The sequence below is a fragment of the Anser anser genome, assembly GCF_964211835.1.
Source record: "Anser anser genome assembly, chromosome: 27".
Lineage (NCBI taxonomy): Eukaryota > Metazoa > Chordata > Aves > Anseriformes > Anatidae > Anser > Anser anser.
This window is the reverse complement of record NC_139748.1, coordinates 7,203,126-7,223,600: the sequence shown is the minus strand read 5'-3', so window position 1 is coordinate 7,223,600 and position 20,475 is coordinate 7,203,126. Positions and strand designations below refer to the sequence as shown.

At 71.1% G+C, this 20,475-nt stretch overlaps 2 protein-coding genes and 1 long non-coding RNA gene across 8 annotated transcripts; 1 reads left to right on the top strand and 2 right to left on the bottom strand.

The window, feature by feature from the left end:
- Positions 1-1,425: 1,425 nt before the first annotated feature.
- Positions 1,426-7,980, top strand: SORT1 (sortilin 1). Of its 2 annotated transcripts, none has more exons than XM_083812862.1 (20): positions 1,426-1,577; positions 2,877-2,936; positions 3,099-3,172; positions 3,292-3,394; positions 3,520-3,684; positions 3,759-3,832; positions 3,947-3,996; positions 4,113-4,240; positions 4,369-4,513; positions 4,864-5,019; positions 5,135-5,241; positions 5,574-5,676; positions 5,753-5,921; positions 6,100-6,290; positions 6,381-6,570; positions 6,673-6,789; positions 6,893-7,001; positions 7,117-7,223; positions 7,419-7,542; positions 7,617-7,980. In XM_083812862.1, the coding sequence occupies exons 3-20, from the start codon at positions 3,141-3,143 to the stop codon at positions 7,629-7,631; spliced, it is 2,085 nt and encodes a 694-aa protein (XP_083668988.1). In that variant the 5' UTR covers positions 1,426-1,577; positions 2,877-2,936; positions 3,099-3,140; the 3' UTR covers positions 7,632-7,980. The 2 variants fall into 2 exon arrangements, with proteins under 2 accessions (XP_083668988.1, XP_083668987.1); XM_083812861.1 differs by having other exon boundaries at positions 1,427-1,577; positions 4,110-4,240.
- LOC310887192 lies at positions 7,780-8,708 on the bottom strand. Its single transcript, XR_014575686.1, has 2 exons — positions 8,032-8,708; positions 7,780-7,992 (listed from the first exon to the last, which is right to left on the bottom strand). It is a non-coding gene; the product is annotated as an uncharacterized lncRNA (long non-coding RNA).
- Positions 8,709-8,761: 53 nt separating this feature from the next.
- On the bottom strand, positions 8,762-20,315 carry CPNE5 (copine 5). 5 transcript variants are annotated; one of them, XM_083812826.1, is made up of 21 exons: positions 18,471-20,315; positions 16,855-16,895; positions 16,713-16,759; positions 15,643-15,746; positions 15,146-15,185; positions 14,929-15,005; positions 14,583-14,642; positions 14,393-14,456; positions 14,051-14,154; positions 13,704-13,808; positions 13,250-13,291; positions 13,098-13,173; positions 12,858-12,911; positions 12,731-12,792; positions 12,481-12,527; positions 12,195-12,376; positions 11,973-12,100; positions 11,774-11,876; positions 10,368-10,425; positions 9,918-9,991; positions 8,762-9,473 (listed from the first exon to the last, which is right to left on the bottom strand). In XM_083812826.1, exons 1-21 carry the CDS (start codon positions 18,551-18,553, stop codon positions 9,279-9,281), a joined length of 1,746 nt encoding a protein of 581 aa, XP_083668952.1. In that variant the 5' UTR covers positions 18,554-20,315; the 3' UTR covers positions 8,762-9,278. The 5 variants fall into 5 exon arrangements, with proteins under 5 accessions (XP_083668952.1, XP_083668950.1, XP_083668951.1 ...); XM_083812824.1 differs by lacking the exon at positions 18,471-20,315 and having other exon boundaries at positions 16,855-17,723; XM_083812827.1 differs by having other exon boundaries at positions 8,764-9,473; positions 15,146-15,240; positions 15,643-16,759; positions 18,471-18,526.
- Between the last annotated feature and the right edge of the window lie 160 nt (positions 20,316-20,475).

Below are 20,475 nucleotides of genomic sequence, written 5' to 3'. Positions count from 1 at the left end.
ACACAAAAAGCTGCTTCTTCCCGGCGTGGTCCTTCGTGCCCTGCCCTCGTCACACGGCTGCTGGCTCCGCGGGGGCTGCTCCGTGGCAGTCCGGGCTCTGGGCCCCGCTGAGACGGGCGAGGGGCTGCGGCCGCGTCCCAGCCGGGCACCCCCGGGGATCTCCTCACGGCTTTCCCCCAGCGAGCTCTGGAAAAGCCTTTTTCAGGGGGGAAAAAACCCAGAAGGCTGACGCGGCAGGAAAACGCGGGTTCCAGTTCTGCGAATGGCAAAGGGCAAAGCGAGCACCGGGCCGGGCAGCTCCCGGGCCCCGCCGCGGCCGCGCCGATGGAGCCGGGCACGGGGGGCTCCTGCGGGGTGATGCCACGGGGGCGGGTGTGACGTCATGGGGCAGGTGTGACGTCATGGGGCAGGTGTGATGTCGTGGGGCAGGTGTGATGTCGTAAGCCGGGTGTGATGTCACGAAGCGGGCGTGATGTCACGTGCCGGGTGTAATGTCACACTGTGGGTGTGATGTCACACAGCAGGCGTGATGTCGTAATTTGGGTGTGACGTCACGCCATGGGGTCATGCCTCAGAACCTGGGGTTTATTTCCCCAAACCTGGGGTTATTCCCAAAACCTGGGATTATTTCACAAAACTTGGGTTTTATTTCCCAAAACCTGGGTTTATTTCCCCAAACCTGGGGTTTATTTCCCCAAACCTGGGGTTTTGCCCCAGTCCCGGCCCTTGTGCCCCAAACTCGGCAGTTACGTCCCCAAACCTGGGGCTGTGTCCCAAAACCTCGGCCTTTGCCCCAGCGGCCGGGACTGTCTCCAAACCGAGGGTTATGCCCCAAAACTCGGCTTTATGCCCCAAACCACGGGGTCACGCCCCAAGACCTGGGTTTATGCCCCAAAGCCGAGGGGTATGCCCCCAAAACCCGGCGTTATGCCCCCAAACCAGAAGCCCTGTCCCAACCCCGGCCCTTTTGCCCCAAACCCCGCGGTTCTGCCCCAACCCCGCCGGAGCCCCCCCCCCCCCGCTACCTGCCGCCTCGGCCAATCAGAAAATCGCTCCGCCGCCCCCCCCGGCGCCACCAATCAGAACGCTGTCGCTAGGTGGATTAGAGCCCGGGGTCAGGAGGGAAGGGGGCGGGCTCGCGCCCATCGTGCTACGGCCGTTGGCCAGTGGCGGGAGGAGGCGGGCGCTGACTGACGCGGGGGGCGGCGAATCGCGAGGCGCGCGGGCGCCGTCCGGCGGGGGGGCGGGCCGCGGCGGAGAGCGACGGCCGCGGCGACCAATCGCCTCGGGGGGGCGCGGCGCGGGGGCGGGGCGCGGCGCGGCGGCGGCCAACGGCGGCGGGCGGGGCGGGCGCGGGGGCGGGGCGCGGCGGGTGCGGGCGCGGGGCGGCGGCGGCGGCCGGAGTCGCCATGGGCCCGCGCGGGGCGGCGCTGGGGCTGGCGCTGGCGCTGGCGGCGGCGGCGGCGGCCGCGGGGCTGCGGACGGGCCCCGGCGGCGGGCAGGCGGCGGCGGCGGGCGGCGAGGCCTGCGGCGGCCTGCGGGGCGTCCCGGCCGCCCTGGGCAACAACACGCACCCGGTGAGCGCGGCGGGCGGGCGGGCGGGGCGGGCGGAGGGACGGACGGACGGAGGGACGGACAGGGGGACGGGTGTCCCGGCGGCTGGGGCGCGGACGGGCCGGGGACAGTGGGCTCCACCCCCCCCGCCTTGACAGCGGGCGGACGGACGGACGGACGGACGGACGGACGGACGGACGGGCTGGCCCTCCCTCCGCCCGCCCCGCCGGGACAGACGGACGGACGGACGGGCGGACAGGCAGCGCCTCCCTGCCCGGCCTCCCCGGCGCAGGCCGGTGGCCAGTGGCGCTAGGACGGACGGACGGACGGACGGGCAGCCTGCCCCCCCGGGCCGACTGACAGACGTGCCCTGGGAGGACGGACGGACGGACGGACGGACGGACAGGCGCCGTACCGGCACGGGGGCACCCCCAGTGCTGCAGGGACAGACGGACGGACGGACAGAGGGACGGACACCCCCTTACACCGGGGCGGGCAGGGGAGCAGACACGCGATGGGACAGACGGACAGACGGGCTGGGGGGTGGCAACGGCCCCGTCCTGCCCGGTCAGGACAGACAGACAGACGGATGGACGGGCACACAGACAGACAGATGGACGGACACACAGACACACAGACGGACGCACAGAGCGCCCTGTCCCCGCGGCGCAGGGTCCGGCGGTGCCACCAACCTCGGTCAGCCCCGGGTCCCCGCCACCGCCCGCTGCAGGGTGCGCCCGTTCCGCCGGCCGGGCCGGTCGCTAATTGCCGCTAATTGGCACCCGGCTGCGCTGCGACGTGGGGCGCAGGCGGTGCCGCGTGTCCCCGGTGTCCCCAGCGCGCTGCCGAGGCGCCGCGGCCGAACCGCCCCCGCCACGTCCCCCGGCCGCGGGCACGGGCAGGGGTCCCCGCTCAGCCACCCGCCTCCCCCCGTCCGGCGCTGCGTGCTGCCCGGCGCCCCGCTTCCATTTCTTCCCCCTTTTCCCCCCCCTTTTTACCCCCCCCCGCCTCGCGGGGAGGGGACAGGGTGGCACAGGCTGGCGCGGGCGCGGCTTGGGCAATGGGGACAGCGGCGGCGGTGGCCTCATTTCCTCCCCTTCCTGGGCAGGGCTTCCCTGCGCCGCTGGCACAGCCCGCGCCCCGCGTCCCCAAAGCCGCCCGCGCCCCGCGTCCCCAGCCCGACCCCCCGCTGGGGCTGGGGACAGCCGAGTGGCACCGAGGCGGCCGCGTGCCCCTGTCCCCGGCCCCGTGCCGCGGCCTCGAGGCAGGCGGCCTCGGTCCCCGCGCCGGCTGAGGGACGCTTCTCCCTTCTCCTCCCTCAGTGCGTCTTCGATGACCTCAGCGGCTCCGTGTCCCTGTCCTGGGTGGGCGACAGCACGGGGGTAAGACGGGCCAAGAGCCCTGGGGGGCCTGGGGGTGCCGGCACCCGTGGGCAGCCCCCCACCACGGGGGGGCTGTGGGACCTGGTGGTGCCGGGCCCCATGTCCCGGGGGGGGGGCTGCTGGGGGTGCCGGCGCTGAGCCCTGCCCGCTGCTCCCCGCCAGGTCATCCTCGTCCTGACCACGTTCCAGGTGCCCCTGGTGATCATGAGCTTCGGCCAGTCCAAGCTCTACCGCAGGTGAGCCCCCCCCAACCCCTCCCCAGATATTTTGGGGTTGCCGCATGTGGCGGCACGGTGACCCCCCTGCCCGAGGGCCCCCGGCGGTGCTCACGGCGCGGCCGCGCTCCCCCTTGCAGCGAGGACTACGGGAAGACCTTCAAGGACATCACCCACCTCATCAACAACACCTTCATCCGCACCGAGTTCGGCATGGCCATCGGACCTGACAATTCGGGGAAGGTGAGCGGAGGGGGCGGCGAGCCGGGCCCCCCGGCAGCACCGTGCCCTGGCCTCGGAGGCTCTCGGCGCCGTTCCTGGTGAGCGTCCCCGGGCCTGGGGCTGAGCCCCCCTCGTGCCCCCCCCAGGTCATCCTGACGGGCGACGTGTCCGGCGGCAGCCGCGGCGGCCGCATCTTCCGCTCGTCCGACTTCGCCAAGAACTTCGTGCAGACGGAGCTGCCCTTCCACCCGCTGGTGCAGATCGCCTACCACCCGCAGAGCTCCGACTGCCTGCTGGCCCTCAGCACCGATGTAAGGGCCGGAGCCCGCGCGGGGGCTGCTGCCAGGCGCCGGGGCTGGTGGTGAGCTTCGGGCGTCTCTTGCAGAACGGCCTCTGGGTCTCCAGGGACTTCGGGGAGAAGTGGGAGCAGATCCACAAAGCCGTCTGCCTGGCCAAGTGGTGAGCGGCCGCTCGGCACCCCCCGCGCCGGGAAGCGCCGCGGCACCGCCGTGCGCTGCGGCACCTCCCCGTGCGCCGCGTCCCGCCCGCGCTCTCATCCCTGTCTCTTCCCAGGGGCGCGGACAACACCATCTTCTTCACCACCTACCTGAACAACTCCTGCAGTGAGTACTGCCTGCTTGGGGCGCTGTGGGGGCAGCTGCGGGGACGGGTGGCGGAGCCCCTGGGGGGCCGCTGGGCTCCAGCAGCGTTAACCCCCCCGTCCCTTCTTCTTAAGAAGCTGATCTTGGGTTACTGGAGCTGAAGAAAACCTCCGACTTCGGCAAAACCTTCAAGGTCATCGGCACCAAGATCTACTCCTTCGGGCTGGGCGGCCGCTTCCTTTTCGCCTCCGTCATGACAGAGAAGGTGGCTGCCGCCCCCCCCCCCAAATCCCAGGGCACCAGTGGCCCGTCGCCACCGGCAGCTCCTCCGCGCCCCCTCTGTCCCTGCTGCCACGCGAGGGGAGCGGGGCTGAGGGTGCTTTGGCTCCGCAGGGCACCACGAGGCGCATTCACGTCTCGCTGGACCAGGGCGAGACCTGGAGCATGGCGCAGCTGCCCTCAGTCGGCCACGAGCAGTTCTACTCCATCCTGGCCGCCAACGACGACCTGGTCTTCATGCACGTGGACGAGCCGGGCGGTGAGCGGGGATGGGGACGGGGACGGAGCTGGGGCGATCTGCGGATGGCTGGGGACATCCCAGCAGCAGCAACGTGAACTAAAAGCCGGCTCCGCTCCGAAGCGTGGGGCTCTCCAGCTCCGCTGGCCGGCCTGGGCAGGGCTGTGCCTTTGAGGAAGGAATTTCTCATTAAGACGTTGCTAATTAGCAGGCAGCGGGTGCAAGGAACCTCGTTCCTCTTTGCGGTGTGCGGGGAGTGTGGCCACGCTCTGGGGCACGGGAGCTTCTCCTCGCCCTCGGTTCCCCTTCCCGCGCGGAGCCGGGTCGGTGCCCGGGGAGCCCCCGTTACCTCTGCCCCGTTCCCTCTCCAGACACGGGCTACGGCACCATCTACACCTCCGACGACCGGGGCGTGGTGTACTCCAAGTCCCTGGAGCGGCACCTCTACACCACCACCGGCGGGGAGACCGACTTCACCAACGTCACCTCGCTGCGGGGCATCTACATCACCAGCGTCCTCTCCGAAGGTGAGGACGCGGCGGTGACACCCCCCTGGGGTGGGGGCACTGGGGGCTGGCGGTGGCTCCGTGGGGCCGCGCTCGGTGTCCCCCCGGCCCTGCCATCTCCCCCTGCCCCCACCAGACAACTCCATCCAGTCCGTGATCACTTTTGACCGCGGCGGGGAGTGGGTGCCGCTGAGGAAGCCGAAAAACACCACCTGCGACTCCACGGCGAGGAACAAGGAGGAGGTGGCTCTGTCCCTTGTCCCCAGCTAGGGGCTGGTGCCCACGCGGTGCCCGGGCTCCGTGTCCCTCCCCTGGGGGGGGGCTTCGGCCACAAACCCCTGCTGCGAGCGGGGGCTCTGCCCTGCGCAGGGCTGGTGGCCGCGCGCGGTGCCGGGGGGGCTTGGGGGCACGAGGATGCGGGAGGGCAGGGCCCGATCCTGCAGCCGCTGCCTGGGGGCTGGGGCTGCACCGCGGGGGTGCTGGGCGGCCCCCAGCAGGCCGGGGGTCCCGCTGCTGCCCGAGGCGAAGGGCCCGTCCCGGCGGCTCCTGGACGGTCTCGGTGCTTGCGCTTGCAGTGCAGCCTCCACATCCATGCGTCCTACAGCATCTCCCAGAAGCTGAACGTGCCCATGGTGCCGCTGTCCGAGCCCAACGCCGTCGGCATCATCATCGCCCACGGTACCGCGCGGGGACGGGGACGGGGACGGGCGGGCGAGGGTCCCCGCGCCCCGCTCACGCTGCCCCGGTTTGGCAGGGAGCGTGGGGGGGGCCATCTCGGTGATGAGCCCCGACGTCTACATCTCGGACGACGGGGGCTACACGTGGGCGCGGATGCTGGAGGGGCCCCACCACTACGCCATCCTTGACTCGGGCGGCCTCATCGTGGCCATCGAGCACACCAGCCAGCCCGTCAACGTCATCGAGTGCGTGCTGCGGGGCCGCCGGGGGCTGGGGGGGTCCCAGTGCGGCATCGGGGGGTGCCGGGGAGGCGCCTCCAGGGCGGGCGGTGGCCCACGTTTGGGCGCCGCCGCGGGTCCCGGCGGCGGTGGCTGCGGGTCGCCCCGCGGTGGCTCCGGTCCCCAAGCGTCCCCTGCGTGCCAGGTTCTCCACGGACGAGGGGCAGTGCTGGTACAAGTACACCTTCTCCAAGGACCCCATTTTCTTCACCGGGCTGGCGTCCGAGCCCGGCGCCCGCTCCATGAACGTCAGCATCTGGGGCTTCCGGGGGAACTTCTTGTCCCGCAAGTGGGTCTCCTACACCATCGACTTCAGCCAGCTGCTGAGCCGGAGCTGTGAGTGCCGGGGGGGGGACGGGGACACCCCCGGGCCCCGGGGTGGTGGCGGCGGCGCCACCCGCGGGTGCTGAGCCCCGTGCCCGGCAGGCGAGGACAAGGACTACACCATCTGGCTGGCGCACTCCAGCGATCCCAGCGACCCCAGTGACGGCTGCATACTGGGCTACAAGGAGCAGTACCGGCGCCTGCGCAAGTCCTCGGTGTGCCAGAACGGCCGCGACTACGCCGTGACCACGCAGCCGTCCGTCTGCCCCTGCACCCTGCAGGATTTCCTCTGGTAGCCCCCGGCCCCGCATCGCGCCCCCTCCCTGCCCCTCCGTGTCCCGGTGCCAGGGGTCCCGGGGGGGCGCTGAGCCGCGCTTCCCCTCCCCGCCCGCAGCGATTTTGGGTATTACCGCCCCGAGAACCAGTCGGTGTGCGTGGAGCAGCCGGAGCTGAAGGGCCATGACCTGGAGTTCTGCCTCTACGGCCGCCGCGAGCTGCTGCGCACCAGCGGGTACGGCCCCGGCCCGTTCCCCCACCCCAGCCCCGGAGCAGCCGGGGGGCACGGGGGGGGGTCCCCGGGGCTCATCCTGCGTCGCCCCCCCCCCCCCGTCCAGGTACCGCAAGATCCCCGGGGACAAGTGCGCAGGGGGGGAGAGCCCCAGCCGGGAGGAGACGGACATGAAGAAGAAGTGCACCAGCACCCTGCTGAGCCCCAGCCAGCTGGTAGGTGACACACGGACATGGCCACCGCCACCCGTGGGTGCCACCGGCCTGGTGCCACCCCCCCAGCTTTGGGGAGGCGCTGCCCCTCCCCCCAGCCCCGTCCTTGCCCCCGCAGGCGGCGTCCCCCAGCTCCGTGCCCATCGTCCTGGCCGTGGTGGCCGTGCTGCTCGTCACCGCCGTGGCCGGGGTGCTGCTCGTCAAGAAATACGTCTGCGGGGGCAGGTGAGCCCCCCCCGGCCCGCGGGGCGCCCCCGGGACAGGGTCCCCACCTGTCGGGGGGTGTGGGAGGGGTCCCCTTCGTGCTCCGGGGCGCTTCTTGCTGCTGCTGCCCCCCACCCCGTAGCAGGAGGGGGGTGTCCCCGTCCCTGGGGGGGCCACGCGCTGCCCCCAGCCCCCCCGTGCTGTGCCCCCCCCCAGGTTCCTGGTCCATCGCTACTCCGTGCTGCGGCAGCACGCCGAGGCCAGCGGCGCCGAGGGGACGGAGGGGACGGACCCCAGCTCGCCCCCCCGCAAGGGGGGGTACCACGACGACTCGGATGAGGTGAGCGCCCCCCCCCCCAAGGCCCCCCCCTCCCGTGGGGGTGTCCGTGGCTGACGCTGCCCTTCTCCCCCCAGGACCTGCTGGAGTAGCGGCGGGGACGGGGACGGCGCCGAGCTGCCCCCCCCGGCGGGCAGGGCCCGGGGGGGCTTCGCTGCCGGGGGGCACGCGGGGGGGCTGAGTTAATGCTGCTTTAAGGTTTCTTTCTGGCTGGTGGGGAGTCCTTTTTGTTTTGTTTGGTTTTGTTTTGTTTTGTTTTTGTTTTGCTTTTGTGGTTTTGGTTTCTTGGCGCTTTTTTGTTCTTTTTTTTTTTTTCCCCCCCCCTTTTACCTTTTTCCATGAGTTTCTTCAAGGCCCCCCCCGACCCGGGGGTCCTCCACCTGCGAGCCGTTCCCCAGCGGGGAGCAGCCCCCCCCCCAGGCCCCTCCCAGCCCCCCTTACAGCCAGCACCACCTGGGGGTGTGCCCCCCCCCCCCCCCCCCCCAGCACCACCTGGGGGTGTGCCCCCCCCCCCAGCAGCCCCCCCCCCAGCAGCCCCCCCCAGCCGGGGTCGGGCCCCTCAGGCTGGGCCGTGCAGCAGTGCAGGGGGACTCCGGCAGGGAGGTGGGGGCCGGGGGCTTCCCCCCCCTTCTCCAAAGCAATACCCCCGGGCTGCCCCCGCTGCCGGGGGGGGCACATCCCAGCCTGGCCCCCCCCAGGCTGCCCTTGGCCGAGGGAAACGCAGCAATAATGAATTCAGGCTTGAAGCTCTTTTAACAAGGGGCCGAGGGGGGGCTCGGTCCTTGCTCCCCCCCCCCCCTCCCCAGCTTTTACCCCGCCAGGTTTTGGTCCCAGCACTGTCACAGTCTCCTTACACTGGAAATGCCCCCCCGGGGGGGTCCTGGGGCTCTCCGTGCCCCCCCCGGCCGGGGCGCAGGGTGGGGGGGGCGCAGCCACGCCGCTTGCATGTGCTTCAGCAGCGCCGCGACGGGGGCAGCGTGTGCCCCCCCCCCCCCCCCCGAGAAGCCATAGCCCCCCGCCCACCCCCAGCCCCTGGCCGTGGGGGGGGGGGGGGGGGGGGCGAGGTGTGTGTAGAGCCCTGTAAATAAACCTGGACGTGTAATGACTTTGTACTGGCATTTTTCTGTATATTTGCAATATTTGGGTTATTAGAAATAAAGCCAAAACGGACCGTGTGTGACCTGATCTGTGTTGGGGGGGGGGGGGGGGCACGGGGGGGGCTGCTGTCAGCTGATTAAAAAGACCGAATTTTATTGCAGTTTAAGGCAACGCACCACGACCCAGCTCACAGGCACACGACACGTCCATGCACGTAGAAAAATGATGGGGGGGGGGGGAGATGTAGGGACCCCCCCCAGCCCTCACTGCGGGGATAAAGGGTGGGTGACCTGGGGTCGGGGGGGGGAGACAACATGGGTGGCCCCTGGGGGGGATGGGGGGGGGACACAGGGGGTGCCCCAAAGGCTCCCCGTGAGCAGTGGGGGGCTCCCCCTTCTCCCCCACCCAGCTCTCATGGGTCAGGGTCCTTGTGGAGGGGGGGAGCAGGATGTGGCCAATCCCCCCCCCCCCCAATCCAGTTTCTGTGGCGCAGGGAGGGACCGGGGGTGCCTGGCAGTGATTTACCCCTCGGCTGAGGACTGGGGGGGTGGGGGGGGTGGGGCTCCGGCCACGTCCCCACGTCCCCACCCGTCACCGGGGCCGGAGCGGGGTCCTCGGGGACGCAGCGGGGCCGGGAGCCGTCAGGGCTGGGGGGGCGGCGGCGGCGGGGGGCCGGGGGGGTCAGGGCTGGGGGGCGCGGGCTGGGGCTTGATGCCGCGCGCCTTCATGTAGGAGATGAACTGCTCGGGGATCTCGGCCAGCACGTCCTTGGCCAGGCGCGCCATGCTCAGCACCTGGTTCCCCGTGCGGTCGATGTAGTCGCGGAAGGGGACAAACTGGGGGGGGGGGGGGGGCATCATGGCACCCCCCCGCCCAGGTCCTGGAGCACCCCCATGGCCCAGTGCAGCCCCACCTCCCCGCGCACCCCCAGGCCCCCGTGCGTCCCCATGTCCCGGGGCACCGCGCTGTCCCAAAGTGTCCCCAGCACGTCCCCGTGCCCCTGTGCACCCCCCCCCAGCTCCCCCCCCCTTCTGCCTCGCCCTCACCCCCCAGCACATCCCCAAATCCCAGCCCACCCCGCATCCCGCTGTGCCCCCCCCCCCAAGCCCAAGTGCCACCCCCATGTCCCGCTGCACCCCCCCCATCCCCACACATCCATCATCCCTGTCACCCCCCCCCCCCCCCCCCCCCCCCCCCCAGTACTGGGACCGGCCAGTGGCCCCCAGGACAGCAGGGGCCAGTGGGGGTCCCTGGGGGGGGGTCGCGCTGTGCCGGGCTACCTGCACGATGTCGCGCTCGGCCACCTTCCCGCGGGAGGAGATGCGGATGTCGTCCCCGTCCAGCTCCACCATGGCTGCAGGGCACAGGTTGGGGGGGGGGGGGGTGAGCGGCACCGGGGCCCCCCCAGCAGCCCCGGCCCCCCACCCCACCCCCAGCGGCACCGGGGCAATGTCCCGCTGACACCGCACGCAGGCAGGGCCGGTTCGTCAGCGGGATCTCCTCGGAGAGCTTTAATTCAGCTTTTTGGCATGCCCCCCCCCCACGTCCCCCCCCCGAGGGAGGCGAACCCAGCCATAACGAGCGCCGCAGCTCATAATCAGCGGCTGCGGGCGGCGGCGCGCCACGCTGAGCCGGAGAAAATTAAACTCGGATTTCCCCGGTGGCCAAAGGCAGCTGCAGCCCCCCCGTCCCCCCCTAACCCCCCCGCAGGCCCCGCAGCGCAGCCTTACCATCGAACTCGGCCTGTCCGACCCCCACGATGATGATGGACATCGGGAGCTTGGCAGCCTGCCGGGCCCGGAGTGTGGGGGTGTGTGTGTGGGGGGGGGAGGCACCGGATTTATTGCGTGCTGCTGCCCCCCCCCGTGTCACCAGCAGCACCCCGCGGTCCCCAGGGTGCCCGCGGTGACCGTGTGGGTGGCAGCAGGCAGTGGCGTGCGACACCCGCGGGGCCCCCACATCGCTTCCCATCATGTGTCCCCCCCCCCCCCCGGCACCGAGTGCTGCTGCTGCTCGGCGTGGGAGCGCGGACGCTCGCGGCGCTTCGTCTGCGCGCCCGCTGGGCCCGGCGCTGCCAACACCTGCGCTCGGTGCCGCCACGGGCGTCCCGCGCCCGGCACCGCGCACCCCGCCCCGGTGCCGCGATGTGGGTGCCGTGTGGGTGCCGGGATGTGCGGCCTGCCCCGGGCCTGCGATGTGCATCCCGCGTGGGTGCCGTTCTGTGCCTCCCGCGTGGGTGCTGTGACGTGCAGCCCGCGTGGGTGCCGTTCTGTGCATCCCCTGTGGGTGCTGTGACGCGCATCCCGCGGGGGCGCCGCGCTGAGCGTCCCACCTCGGAGGCACAGAGCGCATCCAGTGCTCGCCCCTGCGCTCTGCATCCTGCCTCGGGGCCCCGTGCACATCCCTGCCCCGGCCCCACCGATCAAAGCACCCTCATCCCACAGGACCCTCATCCTCCCGGGACCCCCAGCCTCCAGCCCCAAACTCAGCACAACCACGGCAGCCGGAGCCCTGCGCGCCCCCTGCGCCTGCTGCCGGGCCAGTGCCACGTCCCCCAGCCCGGCCGGCGCGGGGCTGGCAGCTGGAGGCAGGGGCCGAGGGCCCCCAGCAAGCCCCAGCGCGGGTGGATGGCACCGAGCTGCCCCCAGCCGCCCCCGCACTGCGGCTCTGCCACAAAATATTAAAAAGCAGCAAGCAAGAAGCACGAAAGCTCCTCGCCCTCCTGCCCTGGCCAGCAGCCGAATTGCTGGGAAGCGTGGACCCAATCCTCCTGCCCGGTGCGTGGGAGGGGGGGGCAGAAGACAGAAAAAGCTCATTTATTAGGTTATTGCACCCTGCACCCCCAGCCCCTTTTTGTGCACCAGCATCCTGGGCCCCCCCGAGCGTCTGCCTGGTTGGAGCACCCCAGCACAGGGCACCCCCTGTGCCCGGCCGATCACTGCACCCCAATACCCTGGGGGTGTCCCTCAGCAGGGAGTGCACCCTGGTGCTTTGGGGCACCCCCTGTCCCCAGCAGGCCATTGCACCTTGCAGCAAGCCCGCGCACCCAGCCTCACGCTGCACCCCAGCGTTTTGGGGCACCCCGTGCACCCAGCCGGGCAGCGCACCCCCCCCAGCCCCGCGGCGCAGGACTCACGTTGACGATGGCCTCCTTGGTCTGCGCCATGTCCGAGATGACGCCGTCGGTGATGATGAGGAGCACGAAGTACTGGGAGCCGTCGGGCACTGCCGCGGCCGAGCTGCGGGACAGCCGCTGAGCACGGGGCAGGGGAGGGGGGCCGGACACAACCCCCACCATGGGGGGGGACTCGGGGCAGGGACGTCCCCGTCCTTACCGGGCCACGTGGTTGACCACGGGGGCGAAGTTGGTGGGGCCGTAGAGCTGGACGCTGCGCAGGCTCCGGTGATAGGCCTCCAGGATGCCCTCGATGCCGCTGCACGAGGGGTTGGCCGCATCGCCGTTCTGCGGGCACGGCGCCGGGTGACGGGGCCGCCGCCGCCGCCTCCCCCCCCCTTGCCCCCCCCCCCCCCCGCGGCGCCCCGAGGCTCAGCCTCACCAGCGGGAACTCGTGGGACACGCGCCCGTCCGGCGGGATCTTGGCGCCGAAGCCGAGCGCCGGGAACATCTTGTCACTGTCGTAGTCCTGGATGATCTCGCCCACGGCCTTGAGCGCCATGGTGTAGGCATTGAGCTGGTAGGGGCTCAGGTAGTGCAGCGAGGTGGACTGCGAGGGGTTGCCTGCACCGGGGGGGGAGGTGGGGATCAGCCCGTGGTCCTGTGCCCCCCGACCCAAATGCGTCACCGTAACGAGCCCCCTGGAAGCAGCCGGTGGCTCAGCTCACCGTTGGACGCGGTGAAGTCGATGGCCACCGTGAAGTTGATTTGGGTCCTGGGAGGGGAAAAGCGGCTCTGAGGAGCTGGCGGGAGGCCCAAGGACTGGCCGTGCCCCCCCCCCCCCCCCCATTCAGAGCACCCTTTCTCAGCACCGAGGTTTCAGGAGGGACCCAAGGGACCCGCTCTGGGCACCCCACTGGGTTCCGGGGACGCCGCTGCCCGCTGAGCCCATTTCACGGGGGGGCTGCCGAGGCTCACCCGCCCCTGATGTAGTCCAGGAAGGTGTGGTCGGACTCCACGGCGAAGGACAGCAGCGTCACCTGCCAGGGACAGCGGGCTGAGCAGGACGGCGGCGGCGCCCCGCGCCCGCCCGCCCGGCCCTCACCGTCCCCGAGTTCAGGTACTTCTTCTTCTTCATCTTCTTCCGCGGGTTCACCACCTGGGAGAGGGGAGGCCGGGGGGGGGGGCACTGCTGGGCTGGGGGGGGGCCGGCCCCGCACCAGGGGGGCATCCCAGGGCCGTGACACCCAGGGGTGCAGCACGGGGAATGCAGCGGCACCCATGGGCGCAGCGGGGGCACCCCGGTGCCACAGCGCCCGTCCCCGCGCCCTGTCCCCCTCCTCACCTCGTAGACGTTGAACTGGCTCTGCCCCCGCGCCAGCTCCCGGTAGCTGGTGGTGAACTCGCCGATGAAGTCGTGGCTGCGGGGCGGGGGGGGGTCACTGTCACCCGGGGCGCGGGGACGTGGCGCGTGGCCCCGGGGCCCCCCCGGCTCACCTGCCGTCACGGTCCCAGTCGTACACCTCCACCTTGATGGCCCTGCGAGGAACGGGGTGGGGGTGGGGGGTCACGGCTGGCACCCGCAGACGCGCCCCGCGCTCGCCCTGCCCCACGCCGGGGGGTGGCAGCGGGGACAGCGGGGACAGCCCCGGCGCCCGCTCCCGGCGAGTTTGTTTTGACGCCTCCGTGGGCCTTTTCTCCTTCCTCCTCCTCCTCCTCCTCGGCCGTTTTCGGTGGGATATTTTTATCCGCCGTTGCCACAGCAACGTCCGACACGGGGCCAAGCCGGCGGCGGCAGCGCGACGCCGAGACACCGCTCACCGGGAGCCGGCAGCGGGGCTGAGCCGGGGGGGCCGGGGCGCAGACCCCTTGCTCAGACCGGGAGCCTGAGGCGGGAGGAGGGGGAGCGGGCGCGGGGCGGCCACGGCGGTGCCGAGGCCCCGGGGCTCACCGGTCGTAGTCGCCGTTGCAGAGGGCGCGCACGGGGATGGCGAAGGCCGGCCAGACGGGGTTCAGCGTGTTCCTCACCACCTCCGTCTTGTGGCAGATGGTGAAGCTGCGGGGACGGGGGGGGGACAGGGTGGTCACCCCCCCCAAGTGGCTGACCCCCCACCCACCACCCAGGGGTGGCTCTTGGAGACACCCCCCCCCCCCTCCCAGCGCCACCCCCACCCCGCTGGGATGCACGGGGGGGTCCTGTGCCAGCCTCGGGGCCGTGACCCCCCCCCGGGTGGCAGCAGGGCTGCGTCCTGTTGTGTGTCCCCCCCCCGCCAATGGCCGTGTTTCAGGGCTGCTCACGTCCCGTCCTCGTTGCTCCGGTAGAAGACCATGAAGGGGTCGGACTTGCCGAAGAAATCCTTCTTGTCCAGCTTGTTGGCGCAGAACTGCAGCGTGGCCACGTCCTGGGGCGAGGGGGTGTCACCGCCACGGACCCCCCCGCAGGCCTCGGGGTCCCGACAGGAGCAGCCAGGGTGGGGGGGGGGCTCCAGCCCCCATCTTCACCCCACAGAAGCGTGGAGGAAGGCCCCAGGCACAGCCGTGGGGCTCTCACCCCCCCTCCCCACTCACCCAAGTAAGTGGCACAAGAGGGGGGTCCCCAAACTGCCCCCCCACACACACACCCCCGGGGCCGCCGCTCACCCTGCAGTTGCCCAGCTCCTCGGCGAGGAGGATGATGGTGCCGCACTTCTTCCCGGGGATGCCCCTGTGGGACAGGAGGTGAGGGGGGGCACACGGTGACACGGGTGTCCCCGCTATGGGGGGACGGGGGGGTGCGCAGTGACCCGTGTGCCTGGGGAGCCGGGGGGGGGGGGGTTACCCCAATGCTCACCCGTTGGAGAGGGCCGGAGCCGGCTTCTTGCCGCGGGGGTGCGCGGTGACCGTCCCCATCCTGCGGGGACACGCAGCGGGGTGACGGGGTGGGGGGGGACAGCCCCCAGCCAGACCCCATGGGGAAACTGAGGCAGGGCTGGGGGGGTGAGGGGGGGCACTCATCCTGCGGGGGAGCAGCCCGGAGCCACGCTATCTGCACCAGGCTCTGCTCTCCATCCCTGACACCGCCAGGGCGCAAGATAAGGACCCGGGCGCCATCACCGTCACTGTCACCAGCGGGACGCCGGGCACCCGGCCCGCTCCGACCCCCCCCTGCCCCCCCCGCACCTCCCAGCCCTGCTCACGTCAGCGGCTTCTCCAGGCGGCTGCCGGCCGAGCCCACGATCTCACCAAGGGTGCAGAAGGCCTGGCCCAGGAAGTCCTGCGGGAGTTTGGGGTCAGCACGGCGTCCCCATCCCCGTCCCTGTCCCTTCCCCATCCCCGTCCCTGTCCCGTCCCCATCCCATCCCATCATCCCTGTCCCCGTACCCCACAGCCCCACGGGGCTGGTGCCGTACTCACATGCTTGGAGAGGTCGGGGCTTTTGGAGTCCACATCGTACCTGTGGGATGGACGGAGCGTGGCAGCGGGGACGGGGACGGGGATGGGGATGGGGCCTGGACACAAATGGGGATTGAGATGGGAGAGGGATGGGAGTGGGAGTGGGACAGGAGGCACGTGGGGATGGGGAACGGGGATGGGGATGGGGATGGGGATGGGGATGGGATGGGGATGGGATGGGGATGGGATGGGGATGGGGAACGGGGATGGGATGGGGATGGGGATGGGATGGGGATGGGGATGGGGATGGGATGGGGATGGGGAACGGGGATGGGGTTGGGGAGCGGGGATGGGGAATGGGGATGGGGAATGGGGACAGGGAATGGGGACAGGGATGGGGATGGGGTTGGGGATGGGGTTGGGGATGGGACCGGACGGGACCAGCCCCCAGCACCCGCCTGGCTCAGCCGTGGCAGCGCAGCCCGGTGCCTGGGGGGCCGTGGGGCCGTGGCACTCACAGGTCGAAGCGCAGGTTCTGCTTCTCCTCGAAGAAGTAGTCGAGCACGAACTTGCGCACGAAGTCGGGGTTCAGCGAGTTGTCGATGACCTCGGTGCGGCCGAACTGGGGGCAGCGCCGCGGGCGTGGGGCCAGGCGGGCCGGGGGGGGCCGGGGGGGGGCCAGGTGCCCCTTTGTGCGGCAGCGCGGGGCTGTGCCGCCCGGCCCGCCCGCTCATTACGGCCCGGAGCCCCTCAATTAACCAGCGGCTAATTACAGGGCACGCGGCGGCGGGGCGGGAGCGGGGGCTGTGGGAGCACCCCCTCCCCGGGGCTGGCGGCGCTGCTTGGCCGCCTGCCCAGCACCCCAGCATGCTGATTGGCCGCCTGCCCGGCACCCCAAGATCCTGATTGGCTGCCTGCCCGGCACCCCGACATGCTGAGTGACCAGTTTGGCTGCACCCCGACATGCTGATTGGTTGGCACCCCGATATGCTGATTGGCCGGCACCCCGATATGCTGATTGGCCAGTTTGACAGCACCCCAACATGCTAATTGGTTGGTTCGGCAGCACCCCAACATGCTGATTGGCTGGCACCCCAACATGCTGATTGGCCAGCTGGGCAGCACCCCAACATGCTGATTGGCTGGTTCAGCAGGACCCCAACATGCTGATTGGCCAGTTTGGCTGCACCCTGACATGCCGATTGGTTGATTTGGCAGCACCCCAACATGCTGATTGGCTGGTTCAGCAGCACCCCGACATGCTGATTGGTTGATTCGGCAGCACCCCGACATGCTGATTGGCCGGTTTGGCTGCACCCCGACATGCTGATTGGTTGATTTGGCAGCACCCCGACATGCTGATTGGCTGGTTCAGCAGCACCCCGACATGCTGATTGGCCGGTTTGGCTGCACCCCGACATGCTGATTGGTTGATTCGGCAGCACCCCGACATGCTGATTGGCCGGTTTGGCTGCACCCTGACATGCTGATTGGTTGATTCGGCAGCACCCCGACATGCTGATTGGTTGATTCGGCTGCACCCCGACATGCTGATTGGCCGCGCAGCGGGGCAGGGCCGGACGCTCACCTCCCGCCACTGCTTGGTGTCGAGGCCCTGGGTGTAGAGGACGCAGACTGGGGGCAGAGGCGGCAGCGCTCAGCGCGGCCCCGGCCCCCCCCAGCCCCCCGGGCCCCCCGGGCCCCCCGGCCCTGCTCCCGGCCCCACTCACGCGGGTCGGACTTGGAGAAGGTGTCCTTGTCCAGGAGCTGCCTGCGGGGAGAGGCCGGGCCGGTGGGGAACTGAGGCACGGGCACGGCGCTGGGGGTGTCCGCGCGTCGGGGTGCACGGCCGTGTGTCGGTGCACACCCACGTGTCGGGGTGCACATGGCCGTGCATCGGGTTGCACACCCGTGTGTCGGTGCACATGGCGGCATGTTGGGGCGCGCACGGCCGTGCGTTGGGGTGCGCGCACAGCCACGTTTTGGGGCGCACCCCCATGTGTCGGTGCACACCCACGTGTCAGGGAGCACATGGCCGTGTGTTGGGGGGCACACCCTCGTGCCAGGGTGTGCACACCCACACGTCAGGGTGCACACAGCCACGTGTCGGGGCGCACACCCCCGTGTGTCGGTGCACACCCACATGTCGGGGCGCACCCCCGTGTGTCGGGGCGCACACCCCCGTGTGTCGGCGCACACCCACGTGCCGGGGTGCGCACGCCCGGGCTGCGGCAGGGAGCAGCGGCTCGGGGAGTTTCTCCAGTCCCCGATGGAGTGGGAGGAAAATAGGTCGGAGCGGCCGCGGGCAGCGCGGCCGGGGGGGGCACCCAGCGCCGCACCGGGGAACCCCCCCGAGCACCCCGACCCCGCGCCCCCAGCCCTCGCGAAGGGGTTTGGGGGTCCCGGGGGGGGGTCCCAAAGCGCAGCGGGGCTCAGCCCTCGCTCAGGGCTGGGGTCTGGGGGGGGACCCGAGGCAGGGAGGGGGCGGTGAGGCCCCCCCCGGGCAGCGAGCGCGGTGCCAGCACGGGGGGGCCCGGGCGTCCCGGGGCGCGAGGCGATGGGTGACAGGCGGCGGCGAGCCCCGGCAGGCACCGGGCACGGGAGGGGGCGTGGGGGGGGGGCCTGTGCGGGGAGCCCCCCCCCGAGGGGGGCAGGATGGAGAGGAGGAGGCTCCGGGGGACGGGGTGGAATGGCCCCCCCCTCCTGCACACCCCCAGAGCCCCCACTCCCTGCCCCTCCAGTTCTCCCAGTGCCCTGCACCCCTTTGCCTCCCAGTGCCCCCAGTGCCTCCCAGTGCCCCCCCCATGCCTCCCAATAACCCCCCCATGCCTCCCAGTGGCTCCCAGTGGCTCCCAGTGCCTCCCGCCATGCCCTGTGCTTCCCAGCGCCATCTGCTCTCCCAGTGCCTCCCAGTGCTTCCCAGTGCTCCCCAGTGCCCCGTGCTTCCCAGCCATCTCTGCTCTCCCAGTGCCCCCCAGTGCCCCCCAATACCCCCCCATGCCTCCCACTGTGCCCTGCGCTTCCCAGCGCCATCTGCTCTCCCAGTGCCCCCCAGTGCCTCCCAGTACCCCCACAACCACTGGGTTCCCCCAGCACCGTACACCCCCTGTGCTCCCCCCGGCTCCCCAGTGCCTCCCAGTACTCCCAGTGCCCCCCTCCTGCATCCTCCCCGACTCTCCCAGTGCCCCCCCCGCCCCCAGGTCCCCCCGGTACCGTTCACCCCCTGGTCCCCCCCGCTCCCCAGTGCCTCCCAGCGCATCCCAGCGCCTCCCAGCACCGCGCGGCACCAACCGCCTCCCGCTCCCCCGCTGCCCCCGGTGCCCCGCGCCCGATGCCGCTCCCCCACCTGCAGGACACCGTGAGCTCCACCTTGGTGGCCGGGACGGTGCCGGTGCCGGTGCCCGGTTCCAGCGCTCCCAGGCCCGCCATGCCCCGGCTCCGCCCCGCCCGGGGCCGCCGCCGCCGCCGCGCTGCTCCCGGGGCTGCCCCGGTGCGGCTCGGGGCTCCCGGTGCCGCGCGCTGCCGCAGCGCCGCCGCCCCCGGGGCTGCCCCCGGAGCCTCCTGCGAGACCGCCCCGGTACGGCCCCGGTACGGCCCCGGTACGGCCCCGGTACGGCCCCCGCGCCGCCCCCGGCATCGCGCGGGGCTCCCGGTGCCCCCCCGCAGTGCTCCCAGTACGGCCCAGTGCTCCCAGTGCCGCTCTGCTGCGCCCCCGGCATCTCCCAGTGCCACCCCACTGTGTCCCCAGTGCCTCCCAGTGGTGCCCCGCTATGCTCCCAGTATGGTCCAGTGCTGCCAGTGCTGCTCTGCTGCACCCCCAGTATCTCCCAGTGCCACCCCAGTGTGCCCCCCGGTGTCTCCTAGTGCTCCCAGTACCGCTCTGATATGGCCCCAGTAACTCCCAGTGCCACCCCGCTGTGCTCCCAGTACAGCCCAGTGCTCCCAGTGGTGCCCTGTTGTGCCCCAGCGCAATCATCTCTCAGTGCTCCCAGCGCCACTCTGCTGCATCCCCAGTATGGCCCAGTCCTCCCAGTGCTGCTCTGCTGCAGCCCTGGTATCTCCCAGCGCTGCCCCACTATGCACCCGGTGCCTCCCAGAGCTCCCAGTGCTGCTCTGCTGAGCCCCCAGTATCTCCCAGTGCTACTCCACTGTGCCCCACTGCATTCCGCTTCTCAGTGGTACTCTGCTGTGCCCCCAGTATCTCTTAGTGCTCCCAGTCCCACCCTCCTGCATCCCCAGTATGGCCCAGTGCTCCCAGTGGTATCCTGCTGTGCCCCCAGTATCTCCCAGTGCTCCCAGGGATCGGTCCTGCTGTGTCCCCAGTACAGCCCAGTGCTCCCAGTGCCACACTGCCATGCACCCAGTATCTCCCAGTGCTGCCTCATTGTGTCCCCACTATCTCCCAGTGCCACTCTACTGCATCCCCAGTATGGCCCAGTGCTCCCAGTGCTGCTCTGCTGCACCCGCTTTGTGGCCCAGTGCTCCCAGTGCCCCCCAGCCCCACCACCTGCAGGCCCAATGTCCCCCGGTGTCCCTATGTCCCCAGTGTCCCCCCATGCCCTGCTGCCTCCCAGTGCCTCCCAGCGTGCCCAGTTCCCCTGTGCCCCAGTGCGCTGCGGTGCTCAGGGTGTCCCCCCAGTCCCCATGGTGGGGCTGTACTGGGCGCACTGGTCAGCTGTACTGGGCCCATGGGTGACATCTCTGTGTCCCCACGCATGATATCGCCGTGTCCTTATGGGTGACATCTCCGTGTCCCCACGGGTGGCATCTCTGTGCCCGCAGGCGACACCTCCACGCCCCACGGGTGACACCGGCGCGTCCCCACGGGTGACACCTCCACGCACATGGGTGGCACCTGTGTCCGTGGGGGATAGCTCCACGTCTGCCGAGGTGACAACTCCACGTCCCATGGGTGACACCTCTGTGCCCTCAGGTGGCGCCTCCACGTCCCCATGTGATATCTGTGTCCCCTTACGGGTGACACCTCCGCACCCACAGGTGGCACCTCCATGCCCCGTGGGTGACCCCCCCCATCGGTGTCCCCCACGGGTGACACCTCCGTGTCCTGCAGGTGACACCCCCCCCAGATGACATCAGAGTCCCCCCAAGGGTGACACCTCCACACCCCATGGGTGACCCCCCCAGTTGGTGTCCCCCATGGTTGCCCTGTAGGTGACCCCCCCCATCAGTGTCCCCCTGGGTGCCAGCTCTGTGTCCTGTGGCTGACACCCCCCCCGGATGACATCAGAGTCCCCCATGGGTGACACCTCCACACCCCATGGGTGACCCCCCTCCCCAATCAGTGTCCCCCATGGGTGTCCCCCGGTGCCAGCCCCGTGTCCTGTAGGTGA

Bases quoted from the DNA above. Each gene is read 5' to 3' on its own strand.
- CPNE5 (XM_083812824.1), bottom strand. From the start codon at position 17,269: ATGTGGGTGTGCACCGACACACGGGGGTGTGCGCCCCGACACGTGGCT. The intron at 14,457-14,582 runs GTGAGCATTGGG...CCTGTCCCACAG, and splicing joins GCTCCGGCCCTCTCCAACGG to GGGCATCCCCGGGAAGAAGT. The intron at 13,292-13,703 runs GTGAGCCCCGGG...CGTTCCTCGCAG, and splicing joins TGCAACGGCGACTACGACCG to GGCCATCAAGGTGGAGGTGT.
- SORT1 (XM_083812861.1), top strand. From the start codon at position 3,141: ATGAGCTTCGGCCAGTCCAAGCTCTACCGCAG. The intron at 3,173-3,291 runs GTGAGCCCCCCC...TCCCCCTTGCAG, and splicing joins CAGTCCAAGCTCTACCGCAG to CGAGGACTACGGGAAGACCT. The intron at 3,997-4,109 runs GTGAGTACTGCC...CTTCTTCTTAAG, and splicing joins CTACCTGAACAACTCCTGCA to AAGCTGATCTTGGGTTACTG.